Source organism: Nicotiana tomentosiformis, chromosome 5, assembly GCF_000390325.3.
Source record: "Nicotiana tomentosiformis chromosome 5, ASM39032v3, whole genome shotgun sequence".
NCBI classification, from domain to species: domain Eukaryota; kingdom Viridiplantae; phylum Streptophyta; class Magnoliopsida; order Solanales; family Solanaceae; genus Nicotiana; species Nicotiana tomentosiformis.
In genome coordinates, this window is record NC_090816.1 from 7,093,265 (window position 1) to 7,103,651 (window position 10,387).

Here is a 10,387-nt window from a genome sequence, read left to right on the forward strand (position 1 = left end):
ATCCTTTTATTTTAAATTCATGTATTATACTAATGTAATAATATTTTTCGACATTTAGATGATTGTTGTATATATTTATACATAAACTTTCTCTCATTAATTAAATTTTATTATTTCTTTATCTAAATAAATATTTAAATTATCACGTGATATTATTAACGTCCAACGTACGTTAGATATTAGTATATAAAAAAAATATATTTATTCACTTTTTGGCTAGTCATTACAATTACTTTTGAAGAACCAATCAATTTTATATTTTGTCCTAATTTTTTTAATTTTAAAAAAACATGTTATAGTCGATTTAGTAAAGATACCAATAACACTGAATAAGTGAATATTCGTCCAATTTCGATATTTCTTATAAATTTTCCCTTCGCTACCTTTACTCTTTTTCATTCTTATCTAACTCAAGAGTCCAAGATTAAGACACAATCCCTTAGACATATCTCTATATTTGTCGTATACTTCTCCCCTTTCTCAAATTTAAACCTTGATACAGTAAAACCCCTTCACTCTCCTCCTCCTCCTCGCTCCGCCGCCACAATGCAAGCTCAATTACTTTCCCCACCCACCTACCACCCTACCTCCACCACCCCCACCACCACCCTTTTCCCTAAATGTAGGCCCCACTTAAAGAAACCACCCACCTTCATCATCAAAGCCACCACCACCACCACCACCTCAACACCCCCACAAACCACCACTCAAAAACTCAACAAATACAGTAGCCGTATAACTGAACCAAAATCCCAAGGTGGGTCGCAAGCAATTCTATATGGTGTAGGATTAACTGATGAGGATATGAGTAAACCCCAGATAGGAATTTCCTCAGTATGGTATGAAGGAAATACATGTAATATGCATTTGTTGAAATTAGCTGAAGCTGTAAAAGAAGGGGTTCAAGAAGCTAATATGGTTGGGTTTAGGTTTAACACTATTGGTGTTAGTGATGCTATTAGTATGGGGACACGTGGCATGTGTTTTAGTTTGCAGTCAAGAGATTTGATTGCTGATAGTATTGAAACTGTTATGTCTGCTCAGTGGTATGATGGGAATATTGCTATTCCTGGTTGTGACAAAAATGTAAGCCTCTTTACCTTTTTTTCGATAAGAATTTTTTAAAAATTGACTCTCTTTTGTTCTATTTGTTATTTCTTGAATAAAAGATGCAAACTTTGCTATTGTTGTGTAGAAAAAAATGCTAGCTTTGCAATTTTATAGGTATATTTCTCGAAGCATATAGCTTACCCTATCTTGTTTGGAATTGAGACGTAGTTGTAACAAAAATGTGAGCCTTTTTTTTAAAATTTTTTACAAGATTTTTTTTAATTTTTTTTTTTTAAAACTCCTTTATTGATTTTTGATATTTGGGGAAATTTTGAGTTTAGAAGGATAGTCTTGGAGCAACGGTCAAGTTGTCCGGGTTCGAGCCATGAAATCAGCCATTAATGGTTGCATCAGGTAGTCTGTCTACATTGCACATGTTGGGGTGCGGCCCTTCCCCGCACCCGGGATGCTTTGTGCACCGGGGAAATTCTGAGTTGGTATTTGGGCATTAGGAATTATTTCTTGGATAAAAGATGCAGTCATGCAACCTTTGCTATTCTTGTTTTGGATAAAAGATTCAAACTTTGCTATTCTTGTTTTGGATAAAAGATACAAACTTTGCTATTATTATGGAGAAAAGATTTCAGCTTTGCAACTTTATATGTATTTTTAATACATTTGCTGTTTTACTTTCAAAAAATTACTGTCTATGCTGTACAGACTCACAATCTCTTGTGTAGGTTCAACCTCTTAAAGTACTATATGGATAAGATTCCTGGTTGATTTCCTGGAGTATTGGATGTATATGATTCTTGGAAACATAATACTTTCAGTTAGAAGTGTATAGAAGTATAATGCTTTTAAGATTTTTCATAAAAGTTTGTGGATTTTTTTTCCTTTTTGACCAAGCAAAAAAATGAATTCCAGCATATTAGGTGCCTTTCTGCTGTGAAGATTTATTTGGTTATGCAATTACTTCAGAATACCAAATATTTTTATTTGACATGTTACATGTTTTTTCATAAAAGTTGTTTCTTTGAACTGCTATGGTTATAACACACTCAAGTGAAATTGTAATCTGTTTCAAGATTTCACATAGCAATTTATGATATAATTCCGGCATGTTTGCGATTTCTCTCAACTTCCTTATCTCCTACATTTTCAGTGTTCCTTTTCACTAGATTTTTGCCTATCTGTGTGCACATTCTATGGTATTGTAGTTTTATTTTGGTGGAGCGAAAAAATTTGAGACTGTTGTCGGTAATTTATTGTTGCCTATCTGTATGCACATTCTATGATAATTTATTGTTGTTGTATGGCAGATGCCAGGCACAATTATGGCGATGGGAAGACTAAACAGGCCAAGTATCATGATATACGGTGGAACCATTAAGGTCAGATTGGAACACTCATGTTTTAATTCTTTCTCGTGCATCGCAAGCCTCTTTTCATGTAGAGTAGATGTTATCTTCTGAATTAATGCTGCTGCTTGAAACCATTCCATGGCTTCCAATATTTAGTTGAGAATAGTCAAGTTGAATAACTGTGGTGAATAAACAAAAAGGGAGATAACTAGGATAATATGTTTCATTTACTCAGAATTCCCACAATTAATAAAAGAATAGGGAAAAGTAAGACATTGAGTCCATCAAAGAGAGGCGGAGAAGAGAGTTAGCTCGACATGCTTTGTTTTTTTTTTTTTTCCAACCTACTTGGTCGGAGAGAAGGAAGATTTTTAACTTTCAGGCAGGGTTTTGGAAAAAGAAAGGGGAAAGGGGAAGCTTTGTAGTATTTGAAATCTATGTTTTGATGTATCGAGAAAATGAGAGAGTAGAGGAAAGCACTCGATATGAAAAGCAGTCTTTGCATGACCTCTACTGTACCTGTGTTAGCTACATTGTGTATGTTTCTCCTTTACACTTGCTTTTACACGGTCTTTTGCACAGTGTATGCAACAGAGCTTGTTTGGTTTATTTGAGGGGTGTTATGTCTTTCCTGCTAAACTTTGTGATTTGGTTAAAAAAAAAAAAAAATCTTTGGAAATCCTTTATGTTTATTTTAGGAGATGATATGCTGTTTCCACTATGGCTTGAGTGAAGAAGAAGTATATTTAGTGAAAAAATATTTCTTCAAGATGATTCTGGTCTGCTGTCTGGTGCAAAGCCACAAGACCATGTATCTTTTTCAATCCAATCATGACAGAGCTCCTTATCCGTCTTGTAAATTTCTCGTATATCACTGAAATTTTATTTTTTTAAAATCCCAAAAGAATTTCTTTAAAAACAATTTATCCCAAAAGCTTTTTTACAAATTATTTAGAGATTTTCTAATAAAATGTGTACATAGTCACTAAATATTCAATAAATGTTAACAAATAAAACATGAAAAGAAATACATGTATTTCTTGATTGTTCCTTACTTTTCCATTGCATCAAAGAGAATTTTCGTTGCATAAAAAAGCATATGCAAATGGAAGAGAACTTGTTATAGATGGCATAGGAGACAGCAATCCAAATAGCGCATTGCGGAACATGTCAAGCTGGACTAGCCACGAATCTATATAGTCTAAGCTGTCTTGCTAGGAAAGAAGGTGGAGGGAATATGTAGAGGATAGAAATTGGAATAAGAGAATGAAATAGGAGAGATCACTTTCTTAGGATTAACTGTTAGAAGGAGAGAAAAAGAGTGTGAAAGATTAGAGATGGCATAAGCTGCTTGTAAGCTTCTAACTGTGTGCTGTATGACGACTATAAAATGCCAACACGTCAATTACTTCATTGCTTAATCATAAGGGTGACCAATTTTCAAGAAATAATGTTAAATAGAAAATGACATCAAAGGTTAACAATTCTAGACTCTTACTAACATAATGACAGATAATGATATTTTAAGAGCATTTACTGCATCACATGTTGATCTTTTGTTCTGTTTTCTTCCGAGTTATTGTTGATCCTTTACCTTTTTCCTAATTTACAGCCTGGTCATTTTCAAGGGCACACATTCGACATTGTATCCGCTTTCCAGGTATGTCTGCTGAATTGCCAGTTTGCTGTTCTAGTGTCTTTTTATTGCTCCCTTTAGCAATTCTTCTTTGGATGATTATTGTTGTTTAATAAGTAAAGCATTTACTTGGAAACACAGTAAGGAGTTATGGCAAAAGCTTTACTAGATTACTATTCTAATGGAATTAGGAAGGCTATGAAAAATTCTTAGCCATTTAAATTTTCTACTCCAACCCAATATAAAGTAGTTAGACACATAGATATTAAACATTTCCTAGCCTGTGTCAATCCCTCTAAGCATATCCTATTTGTCTTCTGTATATCATCTTCTGTTGGAGGATGGTCTTTATCTGTAGATTTCAGTGATATGGATGCTGATGTTATTGGTGTGTGTGTGTATATGTATTATCAACGAATACATTGTTGAAGCACATTTTATGTCCATGTGGCATTCTGTGGCAACTGGCAAATCTTTTTCTTGACAAAAAGCCATTCCCATTTATCAGTTATGACAACCTTAATTTTTTTTAGTGGATACTCTTGTTTCTACAAGCATTTAAATGTTGTTCTTGCGAAGCTTTCTGATGTGCCAGAGTTGGAGTTATTAAGGTTTATATATGATAGACGCATGCTGTGTGACTTGAACTTTTTAGAGTATGAGAAGGCTAAACTTAAAAGTCAGCTTTTTACATAACATTTTGCAATCACTGATCTTTAATTCTGTAGGAACTTGGGAAATACCATTTTTTCTGCTTTGATTTTGCTTACAGGTGTATGGAGAGTATGTTAGTGGTTCTGTTAGTGATGAAGAAAGGATGAATGTAGTTCGTAATTCATGTCCTGGTGCGGGGGCTTGTGGTGGAATGTATACAGCAAATACCATGGCATCTGCTATTGAGACGTTGGGCATGTCACTGCCTTATAGGTATAAAAGTTGCCTTTTAGGTATATAAGTGTGATGTAGTTACTCCCTTGTCAAAAAAAAAGTGTGATGTAGTTACTTAAACTTTGTTTTAACAATAATCATTGCTAATGAGTCCTTTCGCCGTCTCCTTTTTCAATACCAAAGCTCTTCCACACCAGCTGAAGACCCACTGAAGTTGGATGAGTGCCGCCTAGCGGGAAAATATCTTCTGGAATTGTTGAAGATGGACTTGAAACCTCGAGATATCATCACAAAAAAGTCACTTCGAAATGCAATGGTGATGGTCATGTCGCTTGGTGGATCAACGAATGCTGTACTGCATTTAATTGCTATTGCAAGGTAAGCAACTTTTCCGCAGAGTTACTTTACTTTTGCTATGAGTATGTGAGTCATGATTTGTATATCTCCACAGATCTGTTGGCTTGGAATTAACTCTAGATGACTTCCAGAAGGTTAGCGATGCGGTTCCTTTCCTTGCTGATCTGAAGCCTAGTGGAAAATATGTTATGGAGGATGTGCACAAGGTTTGTAGAATACTATGTGTGCCGATATATTTTTAGTTTTGGTTATATGGCATTCACTGCTGTCGATTTTGTTCTGATGAATTGCTGAGCTTAATTATGTATAGATTGGAGGTACACCTGCAGTCATTCGCCACCTATTGGAGCTTGGGTATTTGGACGGGGACTGTATGACTGGTAATTTGCTTTGATGATTATTAGTAGATATTTTGTTGTACTGGTCAATCTACTAAATGGTGGCACTCATTTGACTTACTCTTTGATTTGTAGTCACGGGAAAGACACTGGCTGAAAACGCAAAGCTATTTCCTTCTTTAGCTGAAGGTCAGGTAGGCCTTTTTTCCAACGGCTGCTTGCCATTTGCTGCAGTGATGATTTTCTCATAGGTTTGTTGCCTCGTGATGGAAATTAGGATAAATACTTAGTTTTGTCCATCTTTTTTTGTTTTATAGCAAATTATAAGACCATTGTCCAACCCCATCAAAGAAACGGGCCACATTCAGATATTATATGGAAACCTTGCACCAGACGGCAGCGTGGCAAAGATCACTGGGAAAGAAGGGATGTACTTTTCTGGTATGTTACATTAATTTAGAATTTAATATTTTTTGTGTCTCGGACGCTGTTTGTTTGCGTCTTGAAAATATAACAATCACGGGACTTGTGCATCAGGCCCCGCTTTAGTGTTTGAAGGAGAGGAAGCTATGATTGCAGCTATCTCAGAAGACCCTTTGAGCTTTAAGGCATGCCAGCTAATCCCTTTCCCAGTCATTTTTTTCCATTTACTTATATCTGAAACATAAGTAGGTTTTTGATGAGGCAGCAAAGAAGTAAAGATGGAATCTCTGATTTGTTTATTTGTCTTGTTGTATAAACTTACACTCTGCCCTATGTTGGAACTTCAATAGGTAAATTATACATATTTTGTCGAAGTATTGTGCGACCGAGTGTTACTTCTGCTGATTTCTTCAGTTTCATCTCGCATTTGGTCTCGTAGACGTCCATTGCATTTTGCCTAAGTAGTAAAGTGTCATTTAAGATTCTTTTACTCCAAATTCTCTTCTGGAATGCTGAAACTGTCAGTTATTAGTGATTTATTTTGCCTTTTCTGTTTGCTGGAAAGTAACTGCCTGCAATAGTTTGAGCTTATGTTTGAGCCAGTTCAAACGAGACATCTTATCTGCATACCATCTTTCAGGGAAAAGTTGTTGTCATTAGAGGAGAGGGACCTAAAGGAGGACCAGGAATGCCCGAAATGTTGACACCGACAAGTGCCATTATGGGTGCAGGTCTTGGGAAGGTCCGTAATGCGAGATTTATTTTTTCCTCGTCTCTTTTTTTTGTCCTAGGCAAAATTTTTAAGACATGTATTTAGTAAAAGTTATGGTTTTTTATTCCTATTGTCTTTCTATTTGGATTTCATTTTGAAATCTGTTGCATGGCCTTAGCTCCTAGCTTTTTGGTTTTTTCATGGTGCTGAATGTTAATTTTGTTTTCTTTTGGACCATAGGATTGTGCATTACTTACTGATGGTAGATTTTCGGGAGGTTCTCATGGATATGTTGTTGGACATATATGTCCTGAAGCACAGGTACATTAGCATTTGTTATTCAACTCGTTGCTTCTTTTAGCTCATGCCGTCATGCATACTTAAAAAAATCAGCTGTCAAATATGTTAAACTACTATTATAGTTCCTAGTTTTGCGGAGGCAATCACTAGTTTTTAGTTGCCAAAGTTTCTTCACTAATATTCCGATTGTAATCATTAGTTTTTAGTTGCCAAAGAATATTTCTAGTTTGTTTTTTCGAACGTCCAATGTGGTCATGAAGATGCGATTGATACTTAAGCAGTTGCCTTTTAAGGCAAACATGGCATAGAAATATTAGCATGTGATAACAGTCCTAAACCATCAGAATAGCATAGAAGAGCCTGTTTGATCTTGGTTTATTGCCATTAAGAATTGTGCAATTCAAACCCTCACCAGGAAGGAGGTCCAATCGGTCTTGTTCAAGATGGAGACATAATTACAATTGACATTCAGAAGAGGAAAATGGACGTTCAGTTATCAGACGAGGAGTTTGAGCAGCGTAGAAAGAATTGGACTCCTCCTGCATATAAAGCCGACCGAGGGGTTCTCTACAAGGTATGTAATTATTGTAGAAATGACACCAGGTAGCCACTCTAAAGGACTTCTATTTAGGACTTAGCCGGTGCGTCCTGAATTTCAGTTTTTCAATTCAATTTTTAAGGACAAAAATGTCCCAAGTTAAAACTTTTAGTTTAAAATTTCAGCATAAAATAAGTACCGACTAAATAGCATCCCTGAGAATGACTATATGTGCACTTGTTCCGTAATTATTTGATACTAGAGAGATGTTGAACGCAAAAAGCGGGATATTGACATAATTAATTTTTTCTTTCCAGTATATCAGAAATGTGCAATCTGCTTCCAAGGGTTGTGTTACTGATGAATAGACGAGAATCATTTTTTATGAAAGCATAGAGTGAACCTGGGAAAAGCTTGATTTGTAGATTTTGAATGAAGCTGCAATTGGGGCATCTTCGCGGCTCGTAGCATATTTATTATAGAGGTTAATCCCATTTATATTTTCAGGTGCAACTCATATACAATGGTTCTTGTTTTAGAGGTAGTGAGAGCCTTGTTTTCTTCTTTTCTTTTTCCTACTTTGTAATTTTGGATATCTAGTTGTTCATTGGTTTTGATTTAAATTGTATAATACTTGGTGAAATAATATTGGTAAAGGACAATAACTTCTACTTTTGGGATTTATTGCTGTCTGAGTTTTTCTTCATTGCCCTAGGTTTTGGTCTCAAAATGTTGCTCAACATGATCTGAAGGTCTAGATTTCAGGTCATCGTATGAGTTACATGCTCAGAAATCAGAAAATGTCTGATGAATTTGGCTGATTTAAAGTTGAATAGAACTTACTAAAACATTCCTTTCACGAGCTGCGACGGGGGTACTTGTTTTATTTTTCTTCCAAAAATAAGAAAATTGTACATAGGGTGAGGAGGAAGGGTTACAATGTCATTTAAGCAATTAAGTTGGCGGCGGCAGTTGGTGATTGAGATTGTTGGTGGTAGAGGCTGGAGATTGTACATAATGTGATTGATGGTGGCATTGGTGGATAGTGAGGCAATGGTTGTACGGTGGTAGATGGCGATAGAAATGCTTTTTGGTAAAATGAGAGATAGAAATGTTTTTTTGGTAAGTTAAAACCATCTCTCAATGTTATCGCGGTCAAATGGCTAAAATAACTTGATGGATACCTCAAACTTGATACAGATAAATGCAATAAAGGGAATCCAAGGCTAGCAGGAGGAGGTGGTATTCTGAGGGATCACATAGGAGATATGATAATGGCCTTTTAGAGCTTTTTTGGACTTTGCACAAATAATATGGTTGAAGCTAAATCCATTTTCATACCGGACCCGAATTGCCTAAAATTTTGCCGCCCATCTAAAATGACTTAATGAACAATAGTCATCGTCATGACCGTTCTTCGTCTTTTGGCGTTTTAGGGCTATAAAACTGGAATTTCGCCCGATTTTTAGATTTTCGTGTGCTATATAGCCCACGCCGTCTGCATGGGCCCGGATGACCGGACCCGGATCGCCTAAAATTTTGTCAGCCTATAAAAAACGACCGAAGAAATAATAATCATTGCCTCACCATGACCGTTCCTCGTTTTTTGGCGTTTCAGAGCCCATAAAATTGGAATTTTATCCGATTCCTAGATTTTCGTGTGCTATAATAACCCACGTCTTTTGCATGGGCCCAGGCGACCAGACCCGGATAGCCTAAAATTTTGCTGACCTATCAAAAACGATATAAGGAACAATATTTATCACCTCGCCATGGCCGCTACTCATTTTTTGGTAGGGCCATAAAACTAAAATTCCGCCCGATTTCCAAAATTTTGTATGCTATAGCCCACGCCATCTGCATGGGCCCGGGCGACCGGACAAGAATCGCCTAAAATTTTGCCGGCCAATAAAAAAACGACTTAAAGAACAATAGTCATCGCGTCGCCATGATCGTTCCTCATTTTTTGGCGTTTCTGGGCTATAAAATTAGAATTCTGCTCGATTTTCATATTTTTGTAAGCTATAGCCCACGCCACATCCATGGGCTCAGACGACCGGACCCGGATAACCTAAAATTTTGTTGGCTTATAAAAAACGATTTAAAGAACAATAGTCATCGCCTCGCCATGACCGTTCCTCGTTTTTTCGCGTTTTAGGGCCATAAAAATAGAATTCCGTCCGATTTCTAAATTTTCGTGTGCTATATAGCCCATGCCATCTACATGGACCCGGGCGACCGGACCCAGATTGGCCAAAATTTTTCCGGTCCATAAAAAACGACCTAAGGAATAATATTCTTCACCTCGTCATGATTGTTTTTTGTTTTTTGGCATTTTAAGGCTATAAACTGAAATTTCGCTCGATTTCTAAATTTTCTTGTGCTATAGCCCACGCCATCTGCATGGGTTAGGGAGACCGAACCTGAATCGCCTAAAATTTTGCCAGTCCATCAAATACGACGTAGGAACAATAGTTATCGCCTTGCCATGACCGTTCCTCGTTTTTTGACATTTTAGGGAATAAAATTTGAATTTCGCCCGAATCCCAGATTTTCGTGTGCTAGCCCACGTCATGTGCATGGGCCCGGGCGACCGGACTCGGATCGTCTAAAATTTTGCCTGCTCATAAAAAAACTACCTAAGGAACAATAGTCATCGCCTCACCATGACCGTTCCTCATTTTTGACGTTTTAGGGCCATAAAATTGAAACTACGCCCGATTTTCATATTTTCATTTGCTACACCCCTCGCCATCTAATGAGACCGAGCGATTGGACCCA

General features: G+C 36.7%; 1 protein-coding gene across 1 annotated transcript; it reads left to right on the forward strand.

Annotated features, from left to right (window-relative positions):
• The first annotated feature begins 414 nt into the window (after positions 1-414).
• LOC104109128 (dihydroxy-acid dehydratase, chloroplastic) lies at positions 415-8,288 on the forward strand. The gene is made up of 14 exons (XM_009618343.4): positions 415-1,086; positions 2,373-2,444; positions 4,027-4,074; positions 4,823-4,977; positions 5,122-5,316; positions 5,390-5,501; positions 5,606-5,675; positions 5,769-5,827; positions 5,951-6,074; positions 6,171-6,241; positions 6,697-6,798; positions 7,009-7,089; positions 7,484-7,642; positions 7,924-8,288. Exons 1-14 carry the CDS (start codon positions 547-549, stop codon positions 7,972-7,974), a joined length of 1,839 nt encoding a protein of 612 aa, XP_009616638.4. The 5' UTR covers positions 415-546; the 3' UTR covers positions 7,975-8,288.
• The last annotated feature ends 2,099 nt before the right edge of the window (positions 8,289-10,387 follow it).